We start from the raw sequence: 24,911 nt of genomic DNA, 5'->3' as shown, positions 1-24,911 counted from the left end.
TCACAGAACAGGTTGCAATTAATTGTCTCACTTGATTACAGACAGTTTATCCCATACTGTATGACAGTTAAGCAGTCTTATTACCTGCAGGTTGAAACTGTTCTTAAATCTCACAGTTCTTGTGTTAATAGTTCTAAAGTGCCTGCCTGATGGAAGGTGGGAGAATAATATCCAAGCAGGAAGACTGGAGTCCTTTATAATTCATTTTGCCTTTCTCAGACTGTGCTTGGTCAATACACCTGCAGAGATGGTATCTGTGTGCCAGTGAAGATCTGTGCTGTTTTCACCACCCTCTTCAATAGCTTGCAATCCCTAGCTGAAGTGCTGTCATACCAGCACACCATGCAGCCTGTCAAGATGTTACTCTACAGTACATTTATAAAAATTGATGATGGTTGCAGGAGACATTTGGGCCTTCCTTAAAAGTGCGAGAAAGTAAAATTGTTAATGGGCTTTTTTGGTGACTGCTGTAGTGTGTTCTGTCAACCTGAAGGGAACTCCCAGATATTTAATATTGCTGTTTTCCATAGCTACACCCTCAGTGTAAATGGGGGTTTGATTCACCTGCTGCTTCCTGAAATTAGTGATCATCTCCTTACTCTTGCTGACAATCAGAGAGAGGTTATTGTCCTGATACCACGGTGATAGGACCCCTAATCTCCTCTTGATAAGCTGTCTCATCATTATCTGTGATCAAGCCAATGATGGTAGTATCTTCAGAGAACTTTATGAAGGTATTGGAGCTGTATTTAGCCACACAGTCATGGCTAAACAGGGAGTACAACATGCTCGGTCTTAAGAGATTGTTGGAGGTGAGAGTAGAAAAAACAGAAGATCTTTGGACTGGGGATGTAAAAATTCAACGTTTGTAGCAGCCTTCTCTTTATTGCTTTAATCTGCCTGGGTATCTCTTCCTTTACTCTCCTCAGCTGTTTTCATCTCTGTCACGTACCTAGAAGTACAATCCTCTCTTGTTTCTGGCATGGATCCTGCAGTTGAACTAACTTCCTCATTTCCCACTGGGCCAGTCTCATCTTTATAACAAATTATTAATAGAACTACTGCTATGAAGTGCGTACTACTATGCAACATGGCAAATTCTAACTTTGCAATAAAGAATATGTGTTGCCTGTATAGCTGTAATGTATTATTGAATATCCATCCATCGACAATTTCTTCATATCCTGCAGTTTCAATAGCATATCATACTAGTCAGATAATTTTCTATAATGCTGAAAAACACCCACAAACCTACATACTATCATAACACCACAGCACAAACATGTTGCACATACCTATTGCTATCCTTTTTTGCAGCATTTTGTTCTCCCTGACAATTCATTGCAGGTAGCGCTTTGGTTGCTCAAGACTTGCATCATAAATTCATTAAAATTCTTTTTCCCTTTCTTAATAGGCTACACGTTGCCTAAATTCTTGTTTACCTTTCTTTTTTCTTTTACCTTTGGTTTCCATTGCAAAATGGTTAAATGTAGTGAGTGAGTTAAGTGGATGGATGGACAGATGGATTCAATGTTTGGGGTTGTGCCATTTGGGGAGGGGTCACCTCATTTTTCCTAGAATAGATAACTGAGCACAAAATGGGATTATACCATTTGGGGAGGGGCTGTCTTTTTATGGATTTACTAAATACATGTTTTATTTATTTATTATTTATATTGTTTATTTATAATAATTTGAAAGGGTGTGCATAACAGCTTGACTGACTCAGAAATGTCACTCTCCCAGGGTCCCTGATGGCCACTCTGCCCCCAGAATTTACCAGTCCTTTTTAATATGTGCTTTCTATATGATGTTTAGTTCATGTTCTGTATGTAAACTGTACCAGGCAAAAGGAAACACAATGCTCAAAAAAAAAAAAAAAAAAGATAAAAATGCAAGCAAAATGTACAACAGAAACATAATTAAGCAGTATGTAAATTGAGTTGTAAAAGTAAAAAAGACAGGATTTTGGGTGTGCAATGCAGGTGATTTATACTGCCTCTTAACTCTTTATAACTGTCATTTGTCGGAGTTATTTTAATTTGCATACACCCTCTGGCAGGTAACTAAAGGTTGCAGTAATTACTGCATTCCTATAAACGACTAAAAAGTACAAGTAGTCCTGATTATATTTTCATTTACATCATGCCAATATATCCCCCTTTAGATCAACACTCCATGTAGCAAATCATTTATATTATTAAAATTATGTCTTACATGCATTTTGTCACCAAACACTCCTTTGAGGAAAAAAATATTTTGCATGATGGAGTGGTGGCTCTGAGGCTAAGGATCTGCGCTGGTATCCATAAGGTTGCCGGTTCGAACCGCCATCACTGCCAAAAAAGATCCTACTCTGCTGGGCCCTTGAGCAAGACCCTTAACCTGTAATTGCTCCAGGGGCGCTGTACAATGGCTGACCCTGCGCTCTGACCTCAAGGGGTATTCGAAAACTAACAAATTCCTAATACAAGAAATTGTATAAGGCGAAATAAAGAACAAGAAAAAAAAAAAACATATCTGAAAGTGCAAAACTAATGGATTTAAAAATTGTGCCATACAAACCCCTTCCTGTCTGGTGAAAAGCATAAGGCATTTGTTAAGTGCTGCACAAGTCTCTGTTGAAAGGTCAGCAAGATTTTTCAGCTTTAATAGTACTGTGACTGGCAAACCTGGAAGGAATAAAATAAAAAATTAATTTATATAATGCACTCCATAACTAACAAGGCCAACAGAAAATGTATCTCATTAAAACAATCACAAAACATTCTAACATTAAAACGTATCCCATTTTTTTTTTTAACTAGAATTGTTGTAAAATATAGTCCAAAATGATCAACTATCAAATGACAGGATTAAATCTAATATGTTAGTTTGGGCTTAGTTCTTATAAAGACTCCTCAAAATTGCAGAACACTTTTGCTTTTACATTATGGAATACATTACAGGCTATCTGTGATTTGAAAAAAAAAAATCCAAGTCATAGTTAATCAATTACATATATAATTTTTATTAGCCTAACTTTGGAATAAATTGACTACACTGAATTGCATTCTGAACAGGAACCTTCCAACATAACCTGTTAAAATGTATAGCCAAAGTAGTACTTCAAAGTAACAACACTATGTAATTGTCATCTTCATTGAAAGTTGACCCGAGAAAATTTGAATATATAGAAGCGATTATTGTTTGTTTGCTTTGTTATTATTAATATTAAATGACACAAATCATGTTTATCTAATTAGTAAGATATAATATCTATTGCTAAAGCAAGATCTTTTTAAAAGCATTTCCACAAACCTATTGGTTTAAATTGCTGTACAGTATAAGAAAAGTGTGCCAGGAAAGAAGCTCTGAAGTCAAATGCGCAAGGAGATGATACATTTGAGTTTTCAGTTATTAGACAGACAGATGCACAAGTGACAACGTCATACAGCTTGCTACAGGTCTTGAGATGTGTTGACATAGATCTAGCTTTTATTATCAACTTTGAAGTTTGTAAAAGGAGGCTGTCTGACATATTTCACAAATTCAAAGCAGTAACTTCAGCTTGCTAATGCATCTATCCTGCCATATAAATAATAAATCTGAGTAATGATTGAAAGAATAAAATTGTACAGTATGTATACAGTAAATTATAATAATTGGGTTTACCTGCAGAATGTTTGGGCTTGATGTTCCAGACAGTATATAAAACCTGGAAATATATCTATCTGGAAATCTACTAGAATCCAGAATACAGTATAAAGGTAATTCTTAAACTTTTTTTTAAATACATATACAGTATGAGCCTAAAGGGCATTATTTAAAAATACAGGATTGGGATTACATAGAAACAAAGAGCTTGCTTGGCATTCTCCTATATAATGAAAGAGGGCAGTTCTAAGTAAGTGTTGCACTGTGGATGACAAAAAGGGTGTGGGAGGCTGGGACTTGTACTACTGTATGAATACTTAAACATTTACGATGGATTTGTAAGCTACAAGACAGCTCTTATTAACTAGAAACATCCAGAAACAAACTACAAACAAGGCAGACTGCAATGTCATGTATAAAATACGTTTATATGCTAGAATATTCTGGTCACAGGCAGACAGAGAAATATATAGGCAAGAAAGGGGATCCAGGGCACTGCTTCATTTATGGGACTAATTCCTCTACAGTTAAAACACCCTGCTGCTTGTTGTCTGTCTGTTACAATAATCAATATCTGAGTGTTATCGTGTTACATTTCATTGAGCTATCTACCTTTCTAATCTTTTGTCTAAATCAAGTCGCTCTGGACACTGCAAAAGAGCCACGAACCCATACTAGAAACTTGTCAATGTTCTTGTTGCATCACAGGCTCTTATGCTGCCTTACAGTGCTTTAACAACTGTTTGGCTCTGGAAGTTAAGTGAGGATTAAGAGTTAAGCCAAATACAACCTTTTCCAACGTTTAAACATTTTTTTCCCCTTTTGCCCAATTTAAGGTTTGTATGTGTCTGTGGATGGATTTGACAATTGGGTAAGGTGGAGAGACAGATAGTATGTGCAAGATGCAAAAATACAGCAGGGGTGAGTTATTATTATTGTAAATTTGCATATCAAAATATGTCTGATTTTGGACAATCACGACATTAATGCTGTGAAATACTGTACATCCTTTGGTGCAGGTAATATAAAAATAATAACGTCAAAGCAGTGTTTATTTTATAGATCTGTCCCAAAACTCCCCTTCAAGCATGCTAAAACCTTCTAGAGAGATGCAACTCCCAGTTCAAAAACCACTGAACTAGGAGAGTTCTCTCTCACAATGGGCCATAGTATTTTCAATCAGAAATTAGAGGCTGATACTGAATACCGTTACAAATAAAGTGTCCTTTTTGAAGCATACTAAAGGGCAGTATGGTGGCACAGTGGTACTGTTGCTCCCTCACACTAAGATCATCATGCTTCATGTCCCTGGTGCTCCCTACTTGGAGTTTGCATGCTCTCTCCATTTCTTCACAGTGTTCTGGTTTTCTCCCAAATTCCAAAGATGTGCAGGCCGGGTGAACTGACGATGATTGACCCAAATGTGTGTTTATATGGCACTCTGTCCAGGAAGTATACCTACCTAGCACCCTATGATTGCTTGAAAAGTCTCCAGCTCCCCCACGACCCTGCCCTGGATGAGCAGGTTAGGATAATGCATCCATGGATGGATGTTTGGATGGAGAGATAGTGTGAAAAATTCAGTTGTAAAAACATATTTATTGCAGTCTTAGAAACATGTGGCAAAGGCAAAAAGTAAAACTTTAAAGGCTATGTTAGATCCTAAATGTTTGAATGAACATAATTTTAGGCAACACAGCCATCTTCAAAATGTATTGTATGTATGTAAGTATAAAGAAGCATGGATCATTATTAGGCATGGGCTGAAACATAAGTGCACACAGTAATGAAACCGAGCAGTTAAAATCTGCAGAAACTAATGTAAATCAAATTTAAAGGTCTGAATGTGTGACACTTTGAATTGTGTCACTGTTTACCTTCAACATTTAATTTAGACTTTTTAAAATATCTTTAAACTGAAAATCAAATAATGGGACAATGGCCATCTACAAAATGATTAAGTTTAAAAAAGAAAAAATAATCATATTAAGCAAACCTAACTTGGGGCTTTCAGTGTAAATTTCAAGATGATATGGGGGGGTGGGGTGTTCTGGGTTTGTTATTACAGTGGCACTGTTTTTTTTTTTTTTTTTTTTAAATTCAAATCTTTTTGACTGCTTATCTATTGGTGAAAAAAATAAATAAAATTTAATCACTAAAATGGTAACAATTTACTTTATGAGGTAGAAATACATAATAAACCACAGCAGTTGCAACAAATATTTAAAATAATAAAATGTGTGATTCAGTTTAAATGTTTTAAGTCTAAATAATCTCAATTGTAATAGAAATTTGTCATCATTACCCTCTGATAGAGATCCACAGAGGGATAGATCCCTAGTAAAGGATCACAAGTCAAAAATAACATCATATTTGTAATTGCCGACCTTGAAATAGTCTAACTTTCATGGATGGATGGATGGATGGATACTTTATTAATCCCAATGGGAAATTCACATTCCCCAGCAGCAGCATACTGATACAATAAATAATATTAAATTAAAGAATGATAATAATGCAGGTGAAAAACAGACAATAACTTTGTATAATGTTAAATGTTAACGTTTACACCCCCGGGTGGAATTGAAGAGTCGCATAGTTTGGGGGAGGAACGATCTCCTCAATCTGTCAGTGGAGCAGGACAGTGACAGCAGTCTGTTGCTGAAGCTGCTCTTCTGTCTGGAGATGACACTGTTTAGTGGATGCAGTGGATTCTCCATAATTGATAGGAGCCTGCTGAGCGCCCTTCGCTCTGCCACAGTTGTTAAACTGTCCAGCTCCATGCCAACAATAGAGCCTGCCTTCCTCACCAGTTTGTCCAGGCGTGAGGCGTCTTTCCTCTTAATGCTGCCTCCCCAGCACACCACCGCGTAGAAGAGGGCGCTTGCCACAACTGTCTGATAGAACATCTGCAGCATCTTATTGCAGATGTTGAAGGACGCCAGCCTTCTAAGGAAGTATAGCCGGCTCTGTCCTTTCTTGCACAGCGCATCAGTATTGGCAGTCCAGTCTAATTTATGTTAGAGGGCTAGGACCAGTGGTAAAGAATCAAACATCAAAAATATTATAATATTCATTAACAGCAACCTCAAAATAGCATAAAACAACATTCCAAATGCCAGTAGTACTGATCCCCATTTTTACAAAGTTTTGTAAATTATGTAATTATTATATAATTATGCCCCCTTGAAAGCCATTAGGGGGTGAACCCATGGAATAGACTGATGTGGTGTGCACAGAAGACACCTATTAGTTTAGTCTTTCCCCTGCATAAATCAGCTGAATGATTAACTTTATTTTTATTTATTAATTAGGAACAGTGTTATTTTTAATTAACAATTTTCACTATGCCATGTTTTTGTTGCTCATGAGAAAGAGAAAAATGTTGAAAATATTACATAAGTTAAAAAGGAATGCCTAATTCATTCAGGAAATTTTTGTCACTAACTTACAACAAGATTATAGACTATGGGAAAGGTGTGTTGTAATATTCAGTGTATTTAAATTTAGCTCTATGATAGTCTGAGGTGAAAGGATATGTGTATCCAATATGTGGCAAATAGACAATAGAATATAAGCAATTCATATGCAAAGGACAGACTCTTCATTTTCTGTTTTAATTTGGTCTAGTGTGATCTGCAGTCATGCCTTTTGGTGGCTAGTTAACACACTAGCAAAGGGCCTCAGGCTGAAGAAGTGACAGATTGACTGGTGACAAAAATACAATGCCCATCAGATCACCAGAAAGTCAAACAGCTAGCAACGTAAGTGTGCCAAAATTCTTGTCCATCTTTAGCTTGTAATAAAAAATGTACTACATGAAAAAAAGTGCTTTCCTAAATTAAACAAAGCAAGAAATTACTCTTGCCATCTTAACCCTTTGTGTGAATATTTGAAGGAAAATGTTTTCTAATCTAGATAATAACAGGAAATGCAGTACATTGATTTCATAAATGGAATTGTGAAATTCCACATATTTATGTGTTTTTTCCTGTTATGAACTATTAAGTACATGTTGTGTTCAATTTTAAAATTACTGCATCAGCTAATTACAAAGTTTCAGGGGAAGAGAACTATCCCATAGGCACTGAGCACAAGGCAGGAACCAATGCAGATCCCAGAGCACACAGGTCATAGTTGGAGTCACAAGGGCATATATAAAGCTTCCAATCTACCTACATGTCCTTGTGACATGAAAGTCAACAGAAATACCTGGAGAAAACATGTAAACTCCAAATAGACAGTGCCAGAGCCTGAATTTGAACAGAACTATGAAACAATTAGGAAGCACTGCTAGTTTATGTCCCAACCTCCACCTGAAAAGACTATGGAGTATGTTTTTACATAGTGAAAGCAAAAATATTATAAAAATATGAATAAGACATTATAGTCTTTAAAAAAAAACTAGACAGATGCACCAAAATTCCTTCTTTCAGTCAGAAAACTAATTTATTTAACTATTACTTTAAATTTTACACTTCTAAAAATCAGTAGCTCCATTATGGAGAAAAAAAAACCAACATTGTGTACTGGTCAATATGAACCAATGGAGGTGGTTAGCTGCTTCACATCCTCTGGTTTTATAGATCTCCTCTGACTTGCAGTTTTAGCACTGGGACCATGCTAATGAAGGCACAGCAGTGCTTCCCCACAGAGACAACTGAATACAACTGGGCACTGTATGTACTGTATAATTATGGTGTAGTTTTCTTTTTTTTTTTTTTAATACATTCGTTTTGTATTTGAGTAATTAAAATTGAAGGAAGTAAATTAAAGTTGACTTTGTACTTGTAATATTAAGTATACTGTATAAAGTAAACAAAACATAAAATTTAACTACATCCTCGAAAACATCTTGCAACAGAATAAGAGTACAGTTGAAAAATACCTACCTTTTGTAACCTCATGGTCCTTTGCCATATTAAGAAAGGCAGTCACTTCCATCTCTAACTTGCAATGGCATGCTTGGGCTTCCTGTTGTGTTAATATTTTGGTTAGAATGATTATTCTTGTTTCAACATGCATTACTAAATTTTTAATGACCACTATAGGATCACTATAGGTAGGAAATTGGAGAAAAGAATAATTCTTAGTTAAAGCAACGGCAAACTGTGGACAAAAATGACAAAATTAATTAACCCAAAGAACCTTATCACAAACAATTTCTACATAATGCCAGTGTATCTAAAGTCTACTGGTTCAATTCTGAGTCTAGTTCAGGGATGCTGGGGTCAAAGACAAACTCAGAAGCATCAGGCTTAAAGGAGGAAACAACTTTTAATATTGCAATTTTTCATAGAGTTCATACATTTCAGCTGATTATTACACTTTCATTTTGCTAAACATTCTAATCCATTTTTTGTTGCTGACCCAAAACTTAACATCAAGTATAAAATAAATCAATATCATAGTAGTACTGTACAATGGCTGTCCTTGCGCTCTGACTGCCAGAGGTCACATGAAAAGACAGTTTCCCCTCAGGGATTATTACAGTGTACCAAATCCTAAAAAAATACCTGCAAGGAGTCTCTTAAATCTGCAGAAGACACTGGATTATCATCGTCGTCGTCATCAGACAACTGATCCTGAGTACAATAATGAGTGCTAAAGGCAGAATGTTCTTCAATTGCATCAATCCATTTCTAAGACAATATTAAAATTAAAAAAAAACTGCTTTAATACTAACCAGAGCATTAGTCATTTCAATACAGAGCATATTTCAAAACAAAAAAGTTAATTTTTTTTCATGTTTAACCTAAAAATCAGTAAAGTTTAATACAAGAAACATATATGTGGAATGATTACAGAGAAAAGCAAATGAAATAAGCAGCTGTTGATGGTGTTAAGTGGCAACGATTATACGGATTTTTGCAGGATAGTGCAGAATGTCCAGTCACCTTATTAAATTTCTACATGTTGCCTTTACAGCATTCAAACAGCGCTAAGCAATGGACCACCAAGCAATTTTATTATGAGTAAATAAATAAACCAGTCCCTTTGACCCAGCTACAAGAAGAGAACTAAACTCAATTGCAGTCGATGCAGAGACCATGTTTAACATAATGTTTGTTTTGTGACTGACATTGTTCCCAGTAACTTCAAAGTGGGCATCATCAGACCTTTAATAAAGATACCAGATATACAGTGCTGTACATCTAATGTTCCTAAAAATTATAGTCTGATTTCAATAATTATTTTGTTAGCCCCATAAATGGTGACATTTGAATGCTGGTCACATTTTATTTAAAGATGGTGAAATATGGTACTAGGTTGTAACATGCTGGAGGCAAAAGAGACTCTAGAGCAAAACAGCAACAAATTCAGCCCAAAAGTGATTACTACCAGTTTGATGAGATTGGGTTGGGAACATAAAAGAATCTTCCGGAAATATTGTATTTTAAGATATTTTAATTCAACATATTTTAAATTGTAATACAATACCTATATTGCCTTTTTAAATGCTTTTACATAATGCATAGTGAATAAGGATGTCACCTTAAAGTAAGCCATTTTATCCTTTTCATTGTTTGCCTTCCCTTAGGTCAGTGTCAACCATCTTGTAGTTACAGACCCTAAATTCAGAACTTTGGAGAAGCTTTTTTGGCAGCAATTACAATTTTTAGGCAAGTCTCTGCAAGTTTTGCACATCTGAATCAGAGCAGTTTATCCCATTCATCCTGGCAGATTCTCTGACACTCCATTAGATTAGAAAGGCTGCCATCTGTAAATTTCCATCCTTGGGTTCTCCACGAATGTTTTACAAGGTTTAAGTGTAAGCTTTCCTCAGGCTACTCAAGAACACCTAGAGACTTCTTTTGTTTCACCCCTATAGAGGCCACTGGGCCCCTGGGAACACTAAAAGCTTTAGAAATGTTTTTATTCCTTTGCCCTGATCAATGCCTCACTATAATTTGATTGTGGGAGTCTACAGGGAATTCTTTGGACTTCATGGCTTGGTTTTGTCCCGAAATACAGTATGTATTGTAAGACCTTATATACACAAAAGTGTGCCTTTCTATACTATGTCCAATCAATTTATTTTGCCTCAGATGGACTCCAGTCAAGTTCTAGACACATCTGTAGGATAATTAAAGCAAACAGGATGCGCCTGACCACAATTTGGAATGCCACAGCAAAGTGTCTGAATAGTTACATTTAAATCAGATGTCAGTTTTTGATTATTAATAAATTTGCAAACCTTTTTGAAAACACTTTTTCCTTCTGCCATTATAAGTTATAGACTATAGATGGGCAAAAATTGCAAATGTAACCAATGAATCAGAATGAAATGTGCAGGGGTCAGAATTCTGTGCATAATTAATGTTTCATCTGCATGTAGCACTTTGCATTTGTCTGTAAGAAACTTCATTTCCAAGTATTGAATGAGATCTTAAATGGATACAGGTGTTTCTAAACTGCAAAGTTGTTGCTATGATTTTGATGTCATCAGCAACTTTTACATGTTTAGTCACTACATTATAGCAGAACCTTTTTTATTAATGTAAATGGGGAAGAAAAAAAACAGTCCTAGAACTGATCCTTGAGAGACTCCACTGACATTCTCCTCCCATACACAGCATTATCTGTAGCGTTTGCCGGTTAATCAGCATGAAATCCAAGTTCATAAGCTACTTCTGATGCCAATGACTTCTAGCTTCAGAATTAATCTTTGGCGTGAAATCAAGTGAAATGATTAATGGTCTAAATAAATTACGTTGCATGTTTTGTCTTTCTCTACTACTGCAGCTGAATGCTTAAATGTAATAAATTGGTTTGACACAATTCTTTTCCTGTAAATGAATGCTGGCGATTATTCAGAACAGTTTTATACAAGCAGATAGATTATTACTTCCAAAACCTTATGCTGGACTGAGGTTAAGGCTTATTTGCTTAAAATTAATGCGAGCCACCTTGTATCCTTTCTTAAGGGCTAAAAGCATACTTACAATATTTAAGCAATCAGATAATTCCTCAATTTGAAGTGGTTGGTGAAAATAATACCATTACGTATTCATTATGGCCATTTTTCATTTTTGTTTTAATTTTGTTTCTGAAATAGATTTCTCTCTATTATAAAAAAAAAATCCTGTAGAAAAACAGTAGGGTGTCGAGACGTGATCTTCACATTATGATCATGGAAGACACTTAAAAGACCCGCAAAACTAAAGAGATTGGCCATGGAGCGTCTCGCGGGGACGTTAAACATGAGACACTGTGCAAAGAGATTGACTCAGGACCGTCTCGTGATGATGTAGAACATGAGATTCTTGCAAGACACGCCCTACTTACAACCAAATAGGAGCACGGGCACCAACACATTCAGTTGTGTTTTGGCTTTGAGCACACACAGATCCAGGGAGCTCAGCGCATACAGTATAAAGTGTATAAAGACAATACGTTATAGATGAAACGTAGACGACTAAGCGAAGAAGAAAGCAGCATGGAGAAAAGAGACTCAAAAGCGTTGAAGAGACAAAAAAGAAAAAGAATAATCTAGGTGCAAATTCAGAAAATAAGGAAAAGTAATTATCAGCCCAGAACAAGTGGAATTGAAAAAAAAAAGCACGTCCAATCTGGACGTTGGTGCTATACACATGCAGAGCAGGTTAAAGATTATGAAAGCAATGGAATTCGAAAGGCTCAAAAAAAAAAAAAAAACACACAACAACATTGGCGCGATACACATATGGAAAAAGTTAAAGAATATGAATGTAGGAAAATTAGAAAGTATAAAAAAAAAAAAAGAAGGCAAAGATCGCAGTAGCGCAAACAAGCGGAAATTATTACTCGAAAAAGGGAAAATACTCACCACAGACCAGGTGTCATTGAAACAAAAGCAGGATAAAGCGAGGTCAGAAATAAAGACAGAGTAGAAAACAAAGTAAAACGTCATAAAGAGGTTAAAAAACAAAGGGGCCAAACACATGCAGAGCAGGTTAGAGATAATGAAAACTGGAATTCAAAAGCCTCTAAAAAAACATAGGCGCGAAAACACATGCAGAGTAAGATACAGAATATGAAAGCAGAAAAAAACGAGAATGTCAAAACAAACAAAGTAAACATCACATTAGCACAAAGAAAGAGAAATTATTACTCGGAGAAATAACGAAAAGGCGAATAGAGATCGAATATATGGACACAGGTGATATGTCAGAAGTATGTAAATATTGTAAAACTTATTTCAAAAACAAAGTTTACCTCACATGCATTTATTGGTTACTTTGCAAAAAAAAATTATTAACTGCTGATGATGTATGACTGGATGAAATTCCAAACAGAGAAACCTATCCTGAATTATGGTACAAAGTCATTAAACACATGTCACACTGACCTCTTTTAAAAGATTCAGCACATTGGGACTCAAAAGATTCCAAATATTGTTTTTACAGTTCAGAAATAAAAGTGAAACTAATGAAATAGCAGCAATTCAAAGAAAAAATTCTTAAAAGTGTGTAAAAGTGTGTGATAAACAAAAACAGGGGTTGGCGAGCGAAGCCCCCTGGTATTATATATACAGTATTTATCAAGAAATTCCAGAAGTTGCACCGTCTGTTATTCAAAATACAAAATGTTTCTACATTCCATTTTTGCATTTTTAGGGCTTTTCTCAACCTTAGCTAGTCTGCTTTCAAAAATAGGTCTTTTGTTTCAGCATGCATTTGTGTAAAACATGTTTGTATTCAAAAACCTTGTGTGTATATATGCATTGTAGATGCCACATGGGCTGGACGGGCATCCCAGCCAGGAGAGGGAGTAAACATGGAAGGAAGGACCGTAAAGGATGGCCAGACAGCCCATTAAAAAAAAATATATATCACTGGGTTTTTTTTATTCCACCAGCACTCTAGATGGCAGCAGCACTGGTTATCAGCGTCCAGTGGAAAGTCAGCAGGGTATGGCGAGAAATCTGGCAGGGCAGCCCTGCTGGGGTTAAGGGGTGCCGCAGGGAGACAAGCTCCCTACTGTGATGGACTTCCGTTATGACTTGGAAGTACTTCGATCGGGCAATCGCCCTGGCACTGGAAGTAACCCCGGGTTTGTAATAAAAATAATGCATGTACAGTGATGTTTATGCATGTGTTCACTCCTACTCTGCTCCAGAAAAAGTGTGCTTCACATAATGCATGGAAAAAGAAATTTAAGTTTTTACTTAACCAGTGCTGTAGGCATTAGCAAGACTGAAGACTGCATGTGACTGCACTCTTTCTGCCAATTACTTGCCTTCCTGTTGCCACAAGGAAGGAGAAATATGTATCAAAAACCTCTGAACAGTTTTCATCCAAATAGAGTACAAGCTTTTACTTTTAGTAAATTCTATTAAGCATCTACCTTTTATGGGTGGCACAGTGGTAGAACTGATGCCCCACAGTAAGGAGACCCAGGTTCACATCCCAGGTCCTCCCTGTGTTTGCATTTTCTCCTTGTGTCTGCATGGGTGTCCTCTAAGTCCTCCAGTTTCCTCCCATAGCCCAAAGACATGCAGGTTCGGTGAATTGGTGATCCTAAATTGGCGGTAGTGTGTGGTTGGTTAGGTGTATGTGTCTATGCCCTACAATGGAATAGTGACCTTTACAGGGTTTGTTCCTACCTTGTGTCCTATGCTTGCTCGGATAAGATCAAGCAACCCTGTTCAGGACTAAGAGGGTTAGAAAATGACTGACATTGCTTGAAATGTTTGAACAAGAATTTTTTAATTTATAAATTATAAAATTTGCATTTTTCAAAACAAGTCTCTCAAATGGCAATAAAACATTGCTTATTCACCAAGAAATTTGTTAGGCTGAACAATGCACAGATTTGCATACTTTAAGTTAAAGCAGTTTCTCCTTAAATATTTGGGATTAATAAAGTATCTATCTATCTATCTATCTATTTTCCAACATTGTTTTTGAATACTGGCATACTGGTTTACAGAAATTTTTCCCCCCAATATGTTCACAGATATAATCATGATATGACATGTAAAGGGGCTGAGAAAGTGGTAGCCACTCAACATCAGAAAACAGCCCCTTGACACCGTATTACAAATATACAATTCACAATAACAGACAGTAAAAGAAAAAAGATACTCTGCATTTATAAAAATAAGTACATGTAGGCATTGATTACTAGAAATATACTGTTAGAGGGAACAGCTAGAAATATATATTTTCAGGTCCAAAGGTTCATCCAACATCACCACTTCCCCAGTAATCACCCACCTCTTCCAAAACTACAAAGCCTGAAGGTTGTCACTCTTCTTCTGTCAATGGAAAGTCCCAGATCTCTATTTAAATTTTTCGTGTTTGACTATAAATTTATTTTAGAAAAAGAAAAGCTTGCTGTAGTATAGTGCTTAAAATAGGATTCCCATGGTCTTGGTTTATACCAATCACAGTAATAATAGAAAAACAAGCAACACAACTGTTTTATATTCACAAATAAAATATTAAACATGTTTTATGTGCCAAATTTAGCGTACATAGAAAAGAAAATTCAGCTAAGTCAATAATGTTTTATGTGCCAAATTTAGCGTACATAGAAAAGAAAATTCAGCTAAGTCAATAATAATTATATGAATCCTTAGTCTTTGATGAAAATAATCTGGCTATTAGTACTGCAGACACCACATACTTATTTTGGAAAAAAGAAATAAACAAAAAAAAAAAATCAGAACAAATTTCACATTTATGTTCTCATTGTTATTAGTAATCATCCATCTACTATCAAATCTACTCAGCCTAGTTTGGGGGTGCAAATGTTGGAGTCAATTCAGACAGCACTGGCTGCAATGCAGGAGACACCACATGCTTATTTTGAAAAAAAGGGAAAAAAAACAACAACAAAAAAAAAAAAAATCAGAACAAAATGCAAATTTACAGTACATTCTCATTGTTATTAGTAATCATCCATGTACTATCAAATCTACTCAGCCTAGTTTGGGGGGTGGGGGTGGGGGGGGGGGGTTGAAAGGCTGGAATCAATTCAGACAGCACTGGGTGCAATGCTGGAATTAATCCTGGATGTACTGAGAGTCCATTACAGGCCTCACAGAAACCAGTTTAGAGCCGATATTTCATGTAACATTCACATCTTGGAATGTGAGAGGAAAACCCACATGGACACAGTTACAGTAACTTTGTGCAAACTCTACATAGGCAGTGCCTAGACTGGGATTTGAACTTGGAGCTGTGAGGCAGCAGCAGCATCATTAACCTGTGTATCATAATGCCACCCACTGTTATTATTATAAATGAAAGCTATACCTCTATTATTTATGTATTTTTGTAGCTGCATTATCCTGTCTCAGTAAAAAACTACAGTGTCAAAGATGCAGCAAAATACAAGTTAAGCAAATTACAATGCATCAATATGACAAATGCAAAAATAAGACAAAATTTCCTATAAACTACTAGAAAAAATATTTTATGTGTTACACATCCCAGGAATAATGGTTTACTTTTTCTCAGCCTTAACTAAAAGCATGCCGCCAAATAACAAGTGCTTCCAAATCTCCAGTCCTAATTTATGATGGTACAGAAACTAATAAAAACGAGGGATAAAAACTTTACTTTGTATAAAACAATTGGATTAAAAAAGAAGCTTCTTATTTAACAATTACTAGTTACAATTCACATTACATTATTAGAAAATGCATATGTTTTTTGAGAAAAATAAACGTTGGGCTTTAATTTTCAAAATATAGTCACAGCACTCTCATCGGGGGTCTCAAAACTGTTCTGATACTGCAAAGTGACTGGATATAAAAATATTTTTGATCCATCTTTGTTAAGCCTACTTGCTGCCTTTTTAATTAGCATGATACTTCACTTTCAAAGGAACATACTGAATTCAAGAAAGAATATTGCAAGCTTGCACAGTAAACACACTACAGCAAATTCAAAACACATCATTTTACTACTGTAGAATTGAAACTTGACACTGCATTCTACTACTTAAAACCAAAATTTAAACTTGATAGCAAATAAGTTTACTGAAGCCAATATTGCAAATGACAAATTCAAACTTTAACTTACTTTTCTCATTATATCTGGTTCATTCTTAGCATGCACTTTGAAAACATGAATGCTGTCATCAAAACATTTGACAGAAAAGAGGCAGCGGTCTCTGGCCTTCACCTAGTAAACAAAGAACATCCAAAATATGGAAATGCTACTAAAAATTGCAAAACATAAAGATTATTTTAGATTGTACATTTCACACATCATACACCAGAAAAAATATGTATATAGTTATAGAAAAGTATGCCCCATGGAAATTCTTGAAATTGTCAACAAATTTGAACAGATAAAGAGTAGATCTTCATGCAAACAATTGCTACAGACTAAGTTGATATAACTGAATAAAAACACAAGTAAATTTATATTGTCGATCATTTGCTCAACAGAACTATCAATAGATGCAATGGTGTATTGGGGAAAAAGTAAGTACAACCTTGGCCTCAGAAGCTGATGTTGTCCCCTTTAAGAAAAATGACTACTTGTAGGTGTTTTGCATAACTGCCCACTAGTCTCTGACAACGACTCAGTGAAATTTTTGACCACTCCTTCAAACAAAATTTCTTCAGCTGCAAGATATTTCTGGGTTATCTTGCATGTACTACTCATTTCAAATCTCCCCACAATATTTCAATGGGATTCAAATCAGGGATTTGACTACCATAACCATCCATTTCTTCTTTTTGAGCCACTCTTTAGTAGATTTGGTAGTGTGGTTTAGATCAGTATCATGATCAACTTTAAGTCTTGGACAAATTGGCTTACTTTCTCCGAAAGCACACTTTGATTTGATACAGAATTCATACTGTGAGTGACTTGATGACTGCAAGCTGTCCCTGAGGCAGTAAAGTTAATTCAAATCATAACATTTTCACCACCATGCTTCACAGCTGGTATTAAGGTTCTTCTCTTGAAATGTCTACTGTTACTGTGACCAAACAACTAACTTGAATTCATCTGTCATTGTTCCAATAGGCTTCATCTTTGTCTTGTATGTTCAAAGGCAAACTGTAGTCCTGCTCTTTTTGGACAGTAAAGGCTTTTTCTTGGCACAACTTACAATCTACTGTATTTCTGATTGTAGATGCATGCACAATGACACAAACTTGAGAAAAACTACATGAGTTACTTACAGATCCCACAATTAAATTTTGGGGTTCTTGGAGACTATGTTCAGTATCAAATGGTCATCTTTTGGGATGAATTTGGTGGACTTGCCGGTCCTAGACAAATATGCACTTGTTTGAAGCCACTTGCAGTTAGATAATTGTCTTGCAGGGGAATGATTCATTTCAAATAATTTGGCAATTTCTTACCACACTCAAGGGCATGTAAAACCGTTTTGCTGGGGGGCTAGGAGAACTCTTTTCATCTTGGCATAATGATACCACACACACCCCAATAGTACAGTTTAAATAAGACAAGTTCTACCTGTATACTCCCAAAGGAGGTTCTAATTATTGGAACCTAATCTGGATCAAATTATTTTAATTTTATGGATTTGAAATGGTGATAAAATTAGGAGTATACTTACTTTTTCCACATGACAAATCTGCATTTTTGTTATTAGATTACGAGAATAAACACACCATGTCAAATTTGTGTGTTATTTGTTCAGTATCACATTTATCTGTAAGCACTTTTTGCATGAAGATCTATTGCTTATTTATTCAAATATGTTGAAAAAGTCAACAATTTCCAGGAGATGTACTTACTGTTTCATTTTACTTTATACACTACTTAAATAAAGAGTAAGGTGATCAATTTTATAGTCCATCCATTCATTGTGTTTCTGAAATATTTTAGTTGCGTGGACATTGAGCCTGCACCATTAACACTGGGCACAAGCAATGAACCTAGTTGTGATACAGGGTACTTAAAAGGTTGACTCACAAATTCAATCTCATCCAGTTTGAATCTGTTCTGAAAATCAAATCCAAGTCCTATTTCCTGTGAAAACCACATAATTATTACTTTCAATTAACTAAAATAAAGATGTATTTTCTGGCAAATTACTTGTTACTGGGAGAAAAAGCACTTAAATTTATGATACTTCTGAAATGAAGATAACCATAATTATAATATGCTTGTGCCACTACAATTTCTAACTTGGACTGTAAGCATAGGACCATCTCTGAGAAGTATATAGCTTTGGATCAATGTTTATAAATGTGAACTATACTGGACTACAGTCACTAACCTGCAGGGCACAGGCAAACACCTGTCTCATTGTATTATATACAAATGGCAATTAACCATGGACACCAACCACAGAATTTTGGCAATGTATCTGGGAATTAGAATTCACTGCAGTTTCCATTTAATTTGTAAGGATAACATTTTCTTCAATTCAGTACAAGAAAAAAAATATTTTTTACTTTTTAGTATATTTTTGAATAAAATCATGTCACTTAAAAATCTTTTATATATATTTTTAGCACCTAATGCCACACAATTCTTGGCACATTACAAAAATCTTATCTTGGGTTTGAAGGTGATGTGACATAAATGACATTAGCGACATAGTGGAATTAAACCTACGATCTTAAAGTGAAACGTAACATTCATGTTTATCTCTCATTTCCTAACCACGGTGAAACCTTACATGTGTGAAGTACTGGAAATGTGCGTTTGTCTATTGGAGAATCGAACGTTCAATCTTTCTTAGAAAACCCCAACACTTTATCCACTGAGTCAATATTGTCAAATCACTGACAAGAGTGTTTTGCCAAATTTGTATACAGTATATACAACCCCAAATCAGAAAAAGTTGGGACAGTGTGGAAAATGTGAAAAAAAAAAAGAAAAAAGCAAGTTATAAATTCTCCTCAAATTTTATTTCATTGCAGACAGTATGAACACAAAATAATTCATGTTTTTTTTTGTCAACATCATTTGATTTGTAAATAAATATCCATTCTTGCCATTCAGGCTTGCAACACATTCCAAAAAAAGTTGGGATGGGGGCAATTAAGGGGTAGTAATGAGGTATAACAACTAAATAATGATGTGATTTGAAACTGGTGATGTTAACAGGTGATTACAATCATGATTCGGTACAAAAGCAGCATTGAGGAAAGGCCTACTCCTTTAGGAGCAAAGATGGGCAGAGGATCGCCAGTTTGCCACCAAGTGCGGGCAAAAATCTTTGAAATGATAAGGAAAAACGTTTCTCAAAGACAGATAGGAAGAGATTTGGGCATTTCTCCCTCTACAGTGCATAACATAGTGAAAAGAATCAGGGAATCTGGAGAAATTACCGTGCGCAAAGGCCAAGGGTGCAAGCCTAAACTGAATGGCCGTGATCTCCGAGCCCTCAGACGGCACTGCATTAAAAACCATCATTCATCAATAAATGATATAACTGCGTGGGCTCAGGACTACTTCAAGAAGTCACTCTCAAGCACTACAGTACGTAGTTACATTAGGAAATGCCAGCTAAAACTGTACTGTGCCAAAAGGAAGCCCTACATAAATAGTGTCCAGAAGCACCATCGACTTCTCTGGGCTCGGAGGCATCTGGGATGGTCCATTGTGCAGTGGAAACGTGTATTGTGGTCAGACAAATCGGTTTTTCACATCTTTTTTGGAAGAAATGGACGCCGTGTGCTGCGGACCAAAGAGGAAAAGGACCATCCAGACTGTTACCAGATTCAAGTCCAAAAGCCAGGGTCTGTCATGGTATGGGGTTGTGTCAGTGCCTTTGGCAAAGGTAACTTGCACTTCTGCGATGGCACCATCAATGCTGAGAAGTATATCTCAGTTTTGGAGGAACAAATGCTGCCTTCAAGACGACGTCTTTTCCAGGGACGCCCATGCTTATTTCAGCAAGACAATGCCAAACCACATACAGTGCGCATAACAAAGGCATGGCTGCGTAAGAAGAGGGTGCGGATGCTTGACTGGCCTGCCTGCAGCCCTGATTTGTCTCCTATAGAGAATGTTTGGCGCATTTTGAAATGAAAAATGCATCAACGAAGACCCCGTACTGTTGCGCACCTAAAACGTTGTTTGCAGGAAGAATGGGACAAACTAACACCTGCAACACTTAGTCACTTGATTTCTTCAATGCCTAAACGTCTTTTAAGTGTTGTTAAAAGACAGGGGAACTGTACAAAGTGGTAATTGCTGTACTGTCCCAACTTTTTTTGAAATGTGTTGCAAGCCTGAATGGCAAGAATGGATATTTATTTACAAATCAAATGATGTTGACAAAAAAAAAAAAAACATGAATTATTTTGTGTTCATACTGTCTGCAATGAAATAAAATTTGAGGAGAATTTATAACTTGCTTTTTTCTTTTTTTATTCACATTTTCCACACTGTCCCAACTTTTTCTGATTTGGGGTTGTAAATGATGAAAAACTGATAAAACGAAAAAAGAAAAAAAGTGTACTTTGGTCTTGAACCTTCGACCATTTGATTGAATGTTCAACATGCTAACCACATGACCAATGCTGCTTAACTGTCACATTCAAGTAATCTGACAATATCAATTTCAATATCAATTGATCAGATTTTTTTTTTTTTTTTTAAATAATTTGTCTACATTGGTCTTGAACCTTCAATCATTTGATTGAAAATCCAAAGCACCAACCACTTAACCAACACTGCTAATTTTTCATTTATATGTATGTGTTAGCTGAAACCACTATATATATGTGTATAGAGTAATCATTCCTCCATCGCGGGGGTTGCGTTCCAGACCCCCCCGCGAAAGGTGAAAATCCGCGAAGTACAAACCATATGTTTATATGGTTATTTTTATATTGTCATGCTTGGATCACAGATTTGCACAGAAACACAGGAGGTTGTAGAGAGACAGGAACATTATTCAAACACTGCAAACAAACATTTGTCTCTTTTTCAAAAGTTTAAACTGTGCTCCATGACAAGACAGAGATGACAGTTCCGTCTCACAATTAAAAGAATGCAAACATATCTTCCTCTTCAAAGGAGTGCGCGTCAGAGAGAGAGAGAGAGAGAGAGAGAGAGAAAAAAGCAAACAGTCAAAAATCAATTGGGCTGTTTGGCTTTTAAGTATGCGAAGCACCGCCGCACAAAGTAGGTGCGAGGATGGGATCAAACATTTTTCAGCATTTTTTTTTAGAGGAGCGTCCGTATCCTCTAGGCCAGTATGCGAACAGCCCCTCTGCTCACACCCCCTCCGTCAGAGCGAGAGAGAGAGAGAGAGAGAGAGAGAGAGAGAGAGAGAGGAAAGCAAACAATCAAAAATCAATACGTGCGGTTTGATCTTTTAAGTATGCGAAGCACCATGCGGGAAGCATATCGCTTGCAAAGCAGCCACATGTAAGCCCAGCAAAGGAAGAAGCACTGTGAAGGTAATCTTTCAGCGTTTTTTGAGGAGCGTCCGTGTCCTCTAGGAGTGCGAACAGCCCCAGTGCTCACAATATATTTGAGGAGTTTTATTTAATACATAATACGTGCTGTGGTTGGGTAGCTTCTCAGCCATCTGCCAATAGCGTCCCTTGTATGAAATCAACTGGACAAACCAACTGAGGAAGCGTGTACCAGTAATTAAAGGACCCATTGTCCGCAGAAATCCGCGAACCAGCAAAAAATCTGCGATATATATTTAAATATGCTTACATATAAAATCCGCGATAGAGTGAAGCCGCGAAAGTCGAAGCGCGATATAGCGAGGGATTACTGTATGCTAAAAGTATCATATAAGGAAATGAGAAATTTAAATTTAACGTAATTAGCATTCAGATCCCGGGTCAAAACTGATGAAATATTGCATTGTCACCAGAGATCAGAACGCATGCAAAGTTTGAAGGAAATCTGTTTCGTAAACGTGGGTAAAAAAGATTGATTGCAAAATTTGACCCAGACAAACAGAGAGGGCAAGAAGATTAAAATCATATAAAGAGTATGATTCTGATGGAAACACCAGATTTAGTATATCATGCAGCTTTTATAGGACGCATTATTGTTCTGACTATGTAGTAATTATTAAATTACAGAAATGTAAATCACAACACACACCTTTGTTTCATACAGTATATGGTGAAATAAGGTGCTAGCAAATAAAGCTGTGCATTAGCGATGTGCATCAAGATTGGAAACCAAGGAGACTTACAGTAAAAGTTGTGACGACAGGAGCATTTCACACTAAGGTGTGTAAGAATTGGAGGTCTAATTCTGCATAGGTTTACCCCAAGTTAACAGATTTCTAAATTACTGTTCAGCAGAAGGAAACAGAATATTTGTGAGAATGACATTAAAAACAGTCCAGCACACTGCTCTAATATGCATAAAACATATATAAAATCTGAAGCTGCTTTAGTACTCTCACACTAAATTGTCTATGACTTTGCATTATAACTGACTGTGGATCCAACAGAGGTTTATTTTTCCAGAGATGCTGCTGACTAGAGTTTGTTTTCTGCTCCTCCATTGTGAACTGTGCAGAGTTCAATGTCAATGTTAATGGAATAGACACTGTTAGAGTCCCTTTATGTTAATCAGTTTGAAATTACTTTCTTTAGCTGTGCTAAACAAAATGGTATCTTTATGTGTACACATTATGTAGTTAATAATTTGTAATGTTTGCAGTTGCACTTTATCTATGAACTAGTTATACACTGGCATTCAGTGAAGTGCGTCATACAAAAATAAAATGAAACAAATTACATTATTGGCATATCTAGTTTGTGCGGTGTAGCTTACATTGTATTTTATCCTCAGCAAAGCTAAAACACACTTACAACTACAACTGATGTATTGGTGTGTGGTTTGATTAATGTGTTAGCCACTAAACTTATTAAAGAATCTGAGTCTGAAGTGCTAGAGTCAGTGGGGGAGATTTACTAGCAGCACACATTTGTTGCTGAATTCTTTTTTACATGCAGTTATGTTGTATCACCATGCTTTGTTTGGATGTGGAGTGGAGGAATGAATTACAATAATGATTTTAACACCGTGATGCATATATTAACATCTATTTCAACATCACGCTCACCATCTTAAGAAAGGTAATCCTCGAAACAAAAGGTGGTATTTACAAGCAATTTGTTCCTTTTCTGCCATCTTGTAGTCACACTGAGGAAACTATATTATGTGCTGATACCAATTGCTCAAACACAGTACTCAGATGGGTGCTTGTGACATTTCTAAAATCTCTCCGTACTTTTCAAGTTAAGTTTCAAGTGTGATAACATTCTCTGCTACCATGAAAATGTATTCTAGCAAAGTGCTTGAGACACACAAAGACAGGTATCAGTCCAGGCTCTGAGTTTCAGTAAATTCCTAAATTAAAAGGAGTTGTTTTCCTTGACTTACAGAGTGCAGTTTTTTTTTTCATGCTGCTTGAAAAAAAGCTTGAACTCAGGACAGTTTTTTTTATCCTTTATGTTCTTTTGAACTTCAAAGACCAATTTGTGATATTCTGAAATATGTAACACAACATTCTCAGTATAAATACATGTAATCAACAATTGTTCAAAGTAGTAGTAGCTTTATATTTTTTGTGACTGATCTTGATAGATGCTCTGTCTAAACCAGTTATTTTCTGTTTTGTCGACACTATGCATTTAAAGGCAATAGTAGAAACATCTCACATCAGTTGAATATAAGCTGTATAGTCACAGAAAAAAAATCATTAAAATTTTAATTGAAAAACAAAATTATATTTTCATGCAAATCTAGTGTCCTGCATCCTTACCACACATACACTACCAGGCTCCAAGACAATATAATAAAAGGAACAAAATGACATCTTAAATATACAGTAAAACCACATTTTTATTCAACAAACTGGACACAGAGTAAACAGGCCATGGATGGGTACAGTAGTGTTTCTAGCGGTTATACAAATATATTTTGTAACTGACTTCTTAAAAAGGATTTACATTATAAAGAGCAAAAACTAAAAATTGCATGATAGATTGTTAAGTATGCTGTTTTGAGGCTTAGTTTCCAAACCCATAATAATGATGACAGACTTTCTGGAAATGACTGGATAATACCAAGGTAAAAATAAGCCTCTTCATGATATACAGTAGGAACACACAGTCTCACATATAGGTAACCATCGTATTCAGATACATTACATTGTTTAAACAGATTTAATAGTATGTTGTACACAATCAGATAAGTATCCTTTGCTACACGTATTATCAAAAACACCTTTTTTTGTTTTTAAATTAAATTAAAGGTTCAGGTGGACCCACTGCTTATGCTTACTGACTTGGGTACAAGGCTGGAACAACCTGGATTAACTGCCAGTTTATAGGGAAATTGTGCATGACAGCA

General features: G+C 36.0%; 1 protein-coding gene across 5 annotated transcripts in view; it reads right to left on the bottom strand.

Annotated features, from left to right (window-relative positions):
• Positions 1-24,911, bottom strand: part of osbpl1a (oxysterol binding protein-like 1A) — a 226,803-nt gene that overhangs the window by 121,465 nt on the left and 80,427 nt on the right. For 4 of the 5 annotated variants that reach the window (XM_028803652.2, XM_028803651.2, XM_051928916.1 and 1 more), the window contains 4 exons: positions 16,653-16,754; positions 9,153-9,278; positions 8,529-8,610; positions 2,566-2,672 (listed from right to left, as the gene is read on the bottom strand). In XM_028803652.2, the coding sequence (XP_028659485.1) occupies positions 2,566-2,672; positions 8,529-8,610; positions 9,153-9,278; positions 16,653-16,754 (417 nt within the window). The remainder of the gene's footprint in view (positions 1-2,565; positions 2,673-8,528; positions 8,611-9,152; positions 9,279-16,652; positions 16,755-24,911) is intronic. The other variant, XM_051928917.1, reaches the window with a different exon arrangement.

Source organism: Erpetoichthys calabaricus, chromosome 6, assembly GCF_900747795.2.
Source record: "Erpetoichthys calabaricus chromosome 6, fErpCal1.3, whole genome shotgun sequence".
NCBI classification, from domain to species: Eukaryota; Metazoa; Chordata; class Cladistia; order Polypteriformes; family Polypteridae; genus Erpetoichthys; species Erpetoichthys calabaricus.
The sequence above is the reverse complement of the archived record's forward strand: the minus strand, read 5'-3'. Positions and strand labels throughout refer to the sequence as shown.